Genomic DNA, 12036 nt, shown 5'->3' with positions numbered 1-12036 from the left:
GACACATATTTCAGGCTCCCTTGCCCATTCACTCTGACTCTGCAGGGGAGCAGTGAACACTGAGTGTGATGTAGCCAACAGTCAGATTACCAGATCGATTTTTATGGTGTGTACTTATTCCTTAACAAAATTTGTTAGTAACTGGTATTTAAACATTTTGAAAGAGGAGAAACAAAGTTTGAGGTTCTACAAATTGAAATTGTGGGATTTATAAGGGAAAATATATCTGATAATTATATATCCTTTAATTAGCAAATAATATATATTTTTGAAAGATTTTATTTATTTATTTATTTGAGAGAGAGACATAAAGAGCACCAGGGGGAGGGGCAGAGGCTAGAGGGAGAGGGACATCCCAGTACCCTGGGATCATGACCTGAGCCGAAATCAGATGCTTAACTGATTGAGCCGTCCAGGTGCCCCAGTAAATAATATTTTAAATGTACCTTAATTGACACCAATCTGCTAGAGAAGGTGGTTAATGAAATGATCTAAATTAAAATGTTACAGTAGGGGCGCCTGGGTGGCTCAGTGGGTTAAAGCCTCTGCTTTTGGCTCAGGTCATGATCCCAGGGTCCTGGGATTGAGCCCCATGTCGGGCTCTCTGCTCAGCAGGTATCCTGCTTCCACCTCTCTCTCTCTGCCTGCCTCTCTGCCTACTTGTGATCTCTGTCTGTCAAATAAATAAAATAATTTTTTAAAAAATAAATAAAATGTTACAGTAAATTTAAATCATACAAAGCCAGTCATTCCAAATTCTAAAAATCAAATCTGTGTCCTTACTTTCTACTCTTCCATTTTCATTGACTTTTCCTTGTTCCCATTTTCCTTAAGCTATTAAATTATTAGATTGCTCTTAGAGTTCTAGGAACTTTGTGGTCCGTTTTTTTTTTTTTTTTTTTTTTTGCAGATTTTTATTTATAGAATTTTCCTTTGGAGCCTAAAATCACCCGTTTTGTCTTCCTTTTAGATTCCAGACTTGTGTCTACATAAGCATATAAAGAACAGAGCCAGTTGTTGTCTTGCTTGTAGTATACCGGACCCATTCAGTGTTCTTGTTTCTATAAATTAAGTTAGGACCCTTGTATCTCCTGTCCCATCTGTTTCCTCCCACGGACTCCTCTAACTTGACTTCCTTGTTTTCCTTCCCCACAGGCTGGACTCTGTGAAGCTGAGCAAGAACAGATGAGGAAGATCCTCTACCAGAAGGAGTCTAATTACAACAGGCTGAAGAGGGCCAAAATGGACAAGTCCATGTTCGTGAAAATCAAAACCCTGGGGATCGGTGCCTTTGGAGAAGTATGCCTTGCTTGTAAGGTGGACACTCATGCCCTGTATGCCATGAAGACCCTGAGGAAGAAGGATGTCCTGAACCGAAATCAGGTGGCTCATGTCAAGGCTGAGAGGGACATCCTGGCCGAGGCGGACAATGAGTGGGTGGTCAAACTCTACTACTCCTTCCAAGACAAGGACAGCCTGTACTTTGTGATGGACTATATCCCAGGGGGAGACATGATGAGCCTGCTGATCCGGATGGAGGTCTTCCCTGAGCACCTGGCCCGCTTCTACATCGCCGAGTTGACTCTGGCCATTGAGAGTGTCCACAAGATGGGCTTTATCCACCGAGACATTAAGCCAGACAACATTTTGATAGATCTTGATGGCCACATCAAACTGACAGATTTTGGCCTCTGCACTGGGTTCAGGTGGACTCACAATTCCAAATACTACCAGAAAGGTATTGTCTTAGACGTGCCACATCCACCTTCTACCTCTAGACATAACTAAACCATCTAAGGCAACTCTTTCCCATCTGGGTGGTTCCTGATCATTTGAAATTATCTGTTTTCCGTTATTTTATAATTTGTCATGACATCCTTTTCTCCCTGAAGCAGTAGTATGATATGTGAAAAAAAGAAGTTTTTTAAATGAATGGATTCAAATTTTACTATAGTATTTTTAGGACAATAGGCTATGGGGTGTCATGGGACCTTTGTGGGAACCATCAATATGCCCTTATAAAATGAGCCTTAAAAAATTAAATCTCACAACCTCCTAAGAGTCCTCTCTTCTAGTTAATATGACTCTCTCTATAGGTATCTGTAAGTACAGATATAGGTTAACTCCATCTTCTATAGTTCTGCTGGCCATTAGCTTACTTATGACTCAGTTTCTTGAGATAGTTATTTTAATACCATGGCTCAGTCATCTATTTTTTTTTTAGTAAGATTTTTTTTTAAGTAATCTTTACACGTAACGGGCTTGAACTCACAACCCCGAGATCAAGAGTTGCATGCTTTATCAATTGAGCCTCATGCATTTATTTTTTAATTCAAAACTAATCCTAAATCATTTCATCTTTCCCATTTTCTGGCATTAAAGCCACTTTTGTTTATATTTTTTAAATCGTCTCATGCTTTTCCATGCTCATCTTAAAACATGTCTTGTCAGACAGGTAGTAGACTTTGGCCAGAGTGCTATGTCTGTTATTCCCATAGTTACCTGAGCTTTTCTCCTGGCACATCACGCTGTCACCCTGCACAGCACCCAGCTCCTCTCATTGCCTCATCCATCTTTCTTAGTGTTTGTTACCTCTTGACTTGAAACTCACACCCAGGAATCATGGACCACCCCCGGAGAGCAGCTGGGGAGGATCCTTTCTTGTAGTATGTCTGGATCTGAACTGAATTACTTTCCCCCTTGGAAGTTGTGGATTTGTTGCATCATTGAATAGTGGAAATTCACTTTGTTTTTTATTCTCTTCTTTCACTGCCCCTGATTTCTGGGTGAAAGGGAGCCACATCAGACAGGACAGCATGGAACCCAGCGACCTCTGGGATGACGTGTCTAATTGTCGATGTGGAGACAGGCTGAAGACTCTGGAGCAGAGAGCCAGGAAGCAGCACCAGAGGTGTCTGGCGCACTCCCTGGTTGGGACCCCAAATTACATTGCGCCGGAAGTGCTCCTCCGAAAAGGTTTGTGCTTCCGGCCACAGGCAACTGCCCAACTGGCAGCCATCTTGACTTCAAACCTGTGGAACCAGATGACCTCTGAGTCTCTCCAGCTCCAGCTTTCCAAGGCTGAATGTTCTCATTGTATTTTTGTACTCGTGGAAGCCTGAGAGGAAATTATTTCCCTCACAGGCCTCCAGCGTGTCTCACATCTGTTTTGCAGCTGCTGTGGCTTCTGGGGTGAAAGAGGACACAAACCATTAGACCTGCCTCACTAGCTTTGGCTGGGATAGATTTGGTGTAGGGTGTGGGCTTTCTGTCTAGAACCCAAGAGAATCTCCACAACTGGTTCTGACAGAAACAACTCTGAGGGCACAGGGACACTATTCAGTCTGCCTGAACCATACATGCCCAGGTTCCTAGCTGCTTATAGCCTATCCAGTTGGTTAGGAAGTATGACAGAACGCTAGTTTTGTTTTCCTCCCTTTCTCCCCTGTTAGTCCAGAAGTGCTGGCAGGTGAGTTTTGGGGTCAGTGATATGCGTGAAATTACAAGCATTCAGTAAAATTGATCTGTGTGGATGTTCTATCAAATACTCATTTGACTGAGTACAAGAGGAACCTTTCAGTGATAGCTATGGGGCTCGTAGTGACAGTGCAGTAAATCCAAAGGCTGGTGGTCTGTCTTTTCACATGTGTTGTTTCGAGTCTTTGAAGTCTGTTCAAGTCAGTTTTCTTTGTTAGCTGTGGAAATCCAAGGCAAATCACTTAACCACTCAGAGCCACAGGCATAACAGTAACTACCTTGAGAGGTGGTTGTGAATACCGGCCTTGCTGCCCTGGAAAGGTATAGTTCTCTCCTTCCTCTCCCAGTGGGACGTGGGAGGTGTCTCTGGCACCCTGACACATGCCGCAGTCCAGGAAACGGGTTGGTGTTACCCTGCCGCCTCCAGTGCCACACCAGGGCAGGAGGAGATGGGATGGGTGGAGAACAGAGTTAGCAAACACTGCCGGCAGGTCTTAAGGTCCAGTTCAGGCTTGGCAAGGATCAGGTGACATCAGGACTAGAGCATGGCTGGGACTGGGATACAGAGCTCTGAAGGAAAAGTGGGAGAAAATAAAAGAAAAATGGACCTGTTCTGCTGCCTTGATGAGGCCAGCCCCGCCTGCCCAAGCTGCAGAGTGCCCCACCTCAGCTACTGTGTCTTGGGAGCTCGGTGAGGAAGGGGCTGGCTCCGTGAGTGTGTCACATTGTGTCTTAGGAGACAGTTGTTTCCGTTGCCAAAGGGCCCCCTTTCCCTCTTCTGCTCCATATTCCTCAGCTTCTTCCAAAATCAGCTTAGCAAGCCTCCCCAGGAAGCCCTTGAGGCTGGCAGGTGTAGCACTTGCTGTTTTTCAGTTAGTCCTATTTTAATTGATGTCTTTGTGCATTATTTAAGGACTTAAAATCCTGATTAGTAGTGTTGCTAATAACAACAATAGGCTTTTAAAATTAGAAAGTTCTATTACGAAAGCATCCTGTGTTTATCACAGACTAATGGTAGAAGAGAAGAGAATACATGAAGACTGGCACCATCCCGACAGGTGTCCCATCCAGCCTTCTATTCTGAGCCACACGTGCAAGGAAGTGCATTTTGTGTAGGTTGGTTTTCTTTTACATAACATGTATGCTGCTTGAACATGCTTTCCCCCTTAACAGTCAGTTAGCATTTGAGGATTTCACAAAATCCTTCTCTGAGAAGAATACATGCCTGTGTTGGAATTGAGTGAGACTCTGTTTTTCAGGATACACTCAACTCTGTGACTGGTGGAGTGTTGGTGTGATTCTCTTTGAGATGCTGGTGGGGCAGCCGCCCTTTTTGGCCCCTACTCCCACAGAAACCCAACTGAAGGTAGGAACTAATGAGACTATGCATCCGCTTGCTGCAAACACACGTGGTTTTCTGATGAACCCATGAATCTCCAGTCAGCATTTGACCTTTCATTCTGAATAGTGTTGGATTGTCAGTTGTGTATTTTAAAGTATTATAATTATTATTACCTGTATAAAAATTTTTATTTTACTAATGCCACAAAGTTAGACCTGTGTTTTGATACATAGGTGTATCTGAAGTTTTACTTGAACGAGTGGCCACCCACCATCTTGAAGCATGAACAGTGAGATGCTGTAAAGGTGCACTGTACATCCATTCTCTACTGCCACCCATGCCTACCTTGCAAAAAACACTGAAAACTCCATGATATAACTAGACCTAAAGAAACCAGTTATTTCTTTGGTTGTTATACTGCATTATATGCTATATTACCGTTTGCAGATTATCAGCTGTGTGGTTGGGCTAGTTTTACATATTTCTAATATCAGTTGGAAAGAATATTTACTCTGTCAATCATTTAATACTAAATAACTAGTTTTAGAATGATAGAATGATAGCCATTTTCTGAAATAAATGATTTGATTACTTAAGGATTGAACAGAGAAGCTGATGAAATCTTTGAGACTTCCTTTAACAGTGCACTTAACCAATATAGGTATTTACTAACAGTTCTATGAAGTATCCATATGTCCCAGAATCTATGTTAGGCCTTAAATTAATAATCCCTTACTTAGAAAAACCCTAAATGAAGGCTTAGTTTTCACTCAGGTAATAATAAAAATGCAATTTGACATTATCTGTATCCTAATTGAATTGCTGAACTGTTCACTAATTTGCCTGCATGATAATAACCCAATGTTTTTATTGTGATAAAATTTGACATTTTAACCATTTTTAATTTTACAGTTCATTGGCATTGAGTGCATTCACAGTGTTGTACAACTGTAACCATTACCTGTTTTTAGATATTTTTATCATCCCAAACAGAAACTGTACCCATTAAACAATAACTCCCCTTCCTCCTTCCGCCAGACTCTATAATCTCTCTTCTACTTTCTGTGTCTGTGAAGTTGCCTAGTCTAGGTGCCTCATGAAAGTGTAATAATCATATTTGTCTTTTCATGACTGGCTAAATTTGACTTACCATAATGTCTTTGGGGCCCATCCATGCTGTAGCACATATCAGAATTTCCTTTCTTTATAAGGCTGAAGAATATTCCGGTGTATGTGTACAGCACATTTATCTATCCATCATGTGGTGATGGGTCACTTGGGCTTGTTCTACATTTTGGTGATTGAATAATGCTGCTGTCAACATGAGTACATATACAAGTATTGCTTTCTTTTTGGGGGTGATATACCCAGAAGTGAGATGGGCCAGATCATGTGGTCATTCTGTGTTTAACCTTTTGAGGAACCACCAAACTGTTGGCTGCAGTGGCTGCATGATTTTACATTCCCATCTTCCATGCATGAGGGTCCAGTTTCTTCACATGCTCATCAACACTTACTTTACTTGTTTTTTTAATCATAGTCATCCTAGTGGGTGTGAGGTGGTATCTCATTTTGGTTTTGATTTGTATTTCCCTGATGATAGTGAGTGAGCCTCTCTTCGTGTGCTTATTGGACATTTGCACATGTTTGGAGAATGTCTGTTCAAGTCTTTAGCTCTTTTTTAATCAGGTTGTTGTTATTGTTGAATTGTAGGAGATCTTTATATATTCTGGACATTAATCCCCAATCAGATATATGCTTTGCAAATATATTCTCTCATTCTGGGGGTTACCTTTTCACTCTGTTTATAGTGTCCTTTGGTGCACAAAAGTTTTTAATTTTGATAAAGTCCATTTTATGTATTTTTTGTTTTATTGCCTGTGCTTTTGGTATCATATCCAAGAAATTGTTGCCAAATCCAATGTCATGAAGACTTTCCCCTATGTTTTCTTCTTTGACTTTTATAATTTTAGCTTTATTAAAACAACTACTCAAGTTCAAACCAGCCCTCCCACCCATACACCCACCTATCTCCATGCCTTACCAATGCCCTGTCACCCCTCCCTGTAGCCTGATAATTTGGCCTTGCTTTATCCTGATTCTAAGTATAAATAATAGAGACGTCCATTAGGTTTTCTCTTCATAGTAGATGAACTTCATGACAAATGTATTTACTAAACATCCTGATGGCTGGTCTGTGCAGTTGACCGTCACAAGCATGAGGCCAAGACCATAGGTTCTGTCACCTTTATTCTCCTATGTGAGGTTGTCTTTTTTTTTTTTTTTTAAACAAAATCCCAGTGGACCATCTCTTGGCCATAATAAGTACTGAATGCAAACCATGATGGTTCAATAGAAATCTCTTGCATAAGCTAAAGAAATGACTCCAGTGATCGGCCTCTTCATTTTTATGGAAATCACAAAATTCTTTTGCTTAACTGTATCTTTTTTTTTTCCAGAATTTTTTTCTTTTTATTACTCTTTCATTACTATTTTTTTTTTAATTTTCAGCATAACAGTATTCCTTGTTTTTGCACCACACCCAGTGCTCCATGCAATCTGTGCCCTCTCTAATACCCACCACCTGGTTCCCCCAACCTCCCACCCCCTGCCGCTTCAAACCCCTCAGATTGTTTTTCAGAGTCCATAGTCTCTCATGGTTCACCTCCCCTTCCAATTTCCCTCAACTCCCTTCTCCTCTCTAATTCCCCTTGTCCTCCATGCTATTTGTTATGCTCCACAAATAAGTGAAACCATATGATAATTGACTCTCTCTGCTTGACTTACTTCACTCAGCATAATCTCTTCCAGTCCCGTCCATGTTGCTACAAAAGTTGGGTATTCATCCTTTCTGATGGAGGCATAATACTCCATAGTGTATATGGACCACATCTTCCTTATCCATTCGTCCGTTGGAGGGCATCTTGGTTCTTTCCACAGTTTGGCGACCGTGGCCATTGCTGCTATAAACATTGGGGTACAGATGGCCCTTCTTTTCACTACATCTGTATCTTTGGGGTAACAACCAAGTAGTGCAATTGCAGGGTCATAAGGAAGCTCTATTTTTAATTTCTTGAGGAATCTCCACACTGTTCTCCAAAGTGACTGCACCAACTTGCATTCCCACCAACAGTGTAAGAGGGTTCCCCTTTCTCCACATCCCCTCCAATACATGTTGTTTCCTGTCTTGCTAATTTTGGCCATTCTAACTGGTGTAAAGTGATATCTCAATGTGGTTTTAATTTGAATCTGTATTTCTGTTAAAAGAAAGTCCGTCTATTATGGTCTGTTTGGCTTACGCACCCCCCACCTCAGGCTGTGAGCCTGCTACTTACCCATGTTGGCCTTTGATAGCTGCTCAGCTTTGCACCTGCTGCTCCTCGATCTATTCTAAATATCCTCCCATCGTCAAAGTCCAATTAGTTAAAAGCCATGTCATCACATACTATCTCAGAACTGCCCTAAATGAAACTTAAAATGTGAAAAGAAAGGAAAACTTTAGTTTTGTTGTCTCTTCAGGTCATAAACTGGGAGAACACGCTCCACATTCCAGCCCAGGTCAAGCTGAGCCCCGAGGCCCGGGACCTCATCACCAAACTGTGCTGCGCAGCTGACCACCGGCTGGGGAGGAATGGGGCTGACGACCTGAAGACCCATCCATTCTTCGGGGCCATTGATTTCTCGAGTGACATCCGGAAGCAGCCAGCCCCCTATGTCCCCAAGATCAGCCACCCTATGGACACCTCAAATTTTGACCCTGTAGATGAAGAAAGCCCTTGGAACGATGCTAGTGAAGATAGCACGAAGGCCTGGGACACACTCACCTCTCCAAATAACAAACACCCTGAGCATGCATTTTATGAGTTCACTTTCCGAAGGTTCTTTGATGACAATGGCTATCCCTTTAGGTGCCCAAAGCCTTCAGGAGCAGATGCTTCACAGGCTGAGGACTCTGATTTGGAAAATTCTGATATGGTGGATCAGACTGAAGGTTGCCAGCCAGTGTACGTATAGACAGTGACTTGGAGTCCCTGCCACTCTGCTTCTTCAGAGGTCCAGGGGGCCCAGAGCTGGTTTCTTAACAGGCCTGATGGAGAGTCGAGGTCAGCTTTGTTCAAGTTAGTCCATTGGTTACTTCACTTGAAGTTCTGGTCTTCATCAAAAAACCCCAAAACAAACAAAAAAGCTTTTTTATAAAGGACTCAAGTCTAGCAGATTCTGGTTGATGGGGGTGGGGGACAAGTGTCAACATTGCTTTGAATTGAAATTGGCTTTTGAGGACCTTCACTGCATTAAAACAATATTTTTAAAAATTTAGTACAGTTTAGAAAGAGCACTTATTTTGTTTATAGCCATTTTTCTTACTAAATTATAGGGATTAACTTTGACAAATCATGCTGCTGTTATTTTCTACATTTGTATTTTTTCCATAGCACTTATTCACATTTAGGAAAAGACATACAAACTGAAGAACATGTGATAAAAAATCTCTGTGCAATAATGTATTAAAAAAAAAAGGTAACACTGTTCTGATATTACTGATACCATTTTATTCACACAGTGGTTTTTGTTTTATATTTTTTCCCACATTTCAAAATTGTGATATAATGTTAAAAGCTGCTTTTTTTTTTTTCTTTTTTTGCTTTTTGCATATGATAGTATACTAGGAAGTATGAGCAAGGTGATTATGTGGGTGTGATTTCAGATGTCTGGTGTGTAGAGAGTACTGCATGAGCAAGGTTTTTCTATTATAAAATTACCATATCTTGCCATTCACAGCAGGTTCTGTGAATATGTTTTTACTGAGTATCTTTAAATGAGATGTTCTAGACAGTTTGCTGATAACGTATCGTGTGGGTGACTTCTTTGCTATGATTGTATCCCTTATTGTTTTGTCAAAGAAATGCAGATGTGTAACTGAGAAGTGATTTTTGTGTGTGCGTCTTGGGTATGATTGGATTCTTTTGGGGGTAAACTTAAATATATGTCATATACTAAACTTATATACTTCAAAAGGGATTAATTTAGCTATGCCCCAAAATATTAAGTTAATCATCGAACTCTCTCCATTTCGCTAGTCAGTATACTCTCCTTGGCATAGCTGATATGTGGAACCCTGTGGCCACGGCCCGGCTGCCAGCACACTGCCCGCAATGAACAGTTTGTGTGATGTCATTCCTCCTGTCATTGTAGACAAGGGAGGTGTTACGACCATGATGAAATTTAATTCTTTCACTTTTTTTTTTTGGTGTGCTTTGAAGTATCAATCTTAACTTGGTTTTAAAAATATACTTTTCTAATCTTTGTAAAACAGCAAGGATTATTCAAAGTGACATTGGAATAAAAAAATAATTAAGCCATACGTATTTTCTTAGAAGTGTAGGTGTATATATAACTACATAGATAAACACACAAAATATTCCTTATTTCAAATTAGTATGATTCCTATTTAAAGTGATTTATTTCTCAGAAAAAGTTCAATTCTTTTTTGCTTTTTAAAAATCTGATGCGTCATATTTTTCATTATGTTATTCCACATATTTTCCTTGAATTTTTTAGCATAATGTATCCATTATTTAGTATATATCTAGGCAACAACACTTACAAGTTTATCAATGTCTAAACTAAGAAAAAACAAAAAAAAAATTACTGTGTACTGGTTTACATTTGTATGAATGGCAAATTCTGAAGTCTGCTGTGCTTGTATCGTGACTGTCAGTATTTTCGCTATTTTATAGTAACGCCCTGTTATTTACAGCGCTCTGACATACTTTCATGTGGTAGGTTCTTTCTCAGGAACTCAATTTAACTATTATTTATTGATATATCATTGCCTTTGAAAAGCTTCTACTGGCACAATTTATTATTAAAGTTTGAATCCAAATCCCTTGGTGTGATGTCATACTGGAATCTGTAATTTCTTGCTCTTATCAATGTGTTTCTCAGTGATCCATATGCAGCCAGGACTGCCAACTGCTGATGGAGGCACTGTCATGAGAGGGAGGGAGAAGAGCCTCCCCAGACAGGGTTCTGGCTCAGGAAGGGAAGGGTCGGGTGTGGGAAAAATGGGTTTTCAGGTTATACACAGAAAGTCCAGGTCAGGGTATGGTTCTGTGACCTATCTTATCTTCCATAAGACATTGACAAAATATACTTCACTAGGATCAGCAGGTGGATTAAGTGGGATATCAAATATGTATGGTGGGTGATAAAATAAATCCTGATCAGGAGTTGATTACCCTTTGTGAGACGCTTAAACTAAGAGGACTACGGTAACTCCCTGAACTTTGGTTTAAAATGGTTGATAGAATTTCAGAAAATATTATAGTTTGTGTTCTTTCTGTTAATCTTTTGAATAGTTATAATCGCATGGTTCAAAAATAATCAAAATGTGGACGCCTGGGTAGCTCAGTCGGTTAAGCGTTTGCCTTCCTCTCAGGTCATGATGCGGGTCCTGGGATCGAGCCTACATCAGGCTCCTTGTTCAGCGAAGAGCCTGCTTCTCCTGCCCCTCACACTGCTTATGCTCTGTCTCTCTCAAATAAAATCTTTTAGAAATAAATAAAATAAAATGGTTGGTGGAATTTCAGAAGATAGTTTATTTTCTTTCAGTTACTCTTTTGAGTAGTTATATATTTTCAAAACCAAAACACGTAAAAGGATATACAAGAAAATGTCTCCTACTCCTTTTTCTAGCCATTCAATTCACCTCTCACAGTTTATTGTGTGTCCTTAAAAAAATGAAACTTCATGCATACACAGCGCAAGAAAATGCATACATTTTACCTCTTTTACACAAATGGGAGAATGTTACGAATACTTTCTGCATCTGTTTTCTTCACTTGACAGTCTAAGTTATCACTCATCATGTTTTATTATACTATGTGGTATTTCATCATGAAGGTGTATTACAATCAATCAAGCAAAGTCCCATATCAACAGACATTTCAGTTTCTGATCTTTTTCTGTTATAAATAATACTGGAATAAATAACCTCTATAGCCATCATTTTGTGCATGTACAAGTACTTATATAGGGTAGTTTCCTAGAGGTGGAATTGATAGGTCAAAAGTTAAGTATATTTGTAATTTTTATTGCCAGATTGCCCAGCAGAGATCTTGGGAGAACCCTTCCATGGCTCTCTCCTATGCATTCTTGGGTATACCAAGAAGGCAAGGCCCTGACCACTTTTCACATGGACTGTTTCTCAGGTTAGG

At 40.3% G+C, this 12036-nt stretch overlaps 1 protein-coding gene across 1 annotated transcript in view; it reads left to right on the top strand.

Annotated features, from left to right (window-relative positions):
• The window catches only part of LATS2 (large tumor suppressor kinase 2), a 73807-nt gene extending 63104 nt beyond the window's left edge, over positions 1–10703 (top strand). Inside the window, exons 5-8 of the mRNA XM_032838293.1 lie at positions 1156–1738; positions 2794–2976; positions 4737–4843; positions 8339–10703. Coding sequence (XP_032694184.1) covers positions 1156–1738; positions 2794–2976; positions 4737–4843; positions 8339–8833 — 1368 coding nt within the window. The 3' untranslated portion in view covers positions 8834–10703. The remainder of the gene's footprint in view (positions 1–1155; positions 1739–2793; positions 2977–4736; positions 4844–8338) is intronic.
• The last annotated feature ends 1333 nt before the right edge of the window (positions 10704–12036 follow it).

The sequence above is a fragment of the Lontra canadensis genome, unplaced genomic scaffold (genome assembly GCF_010015895.1).
Source record: "Lontra canadensis isolate GAN:19392208 unplaced genomic scaffold, GSC_riverotter_1.0 scaffold103, whole genome shotgun sequence".
NCBI lineage: Eukaryota > Metazoa > Chordata > Mammalia > Carnivora > Mustelidae > Lontra > Lontra canadensis.
Note: the sequence above shows the minus strand (reverse complement) of the source record. Positions and strands in the feature narration are given on the sequence as shown.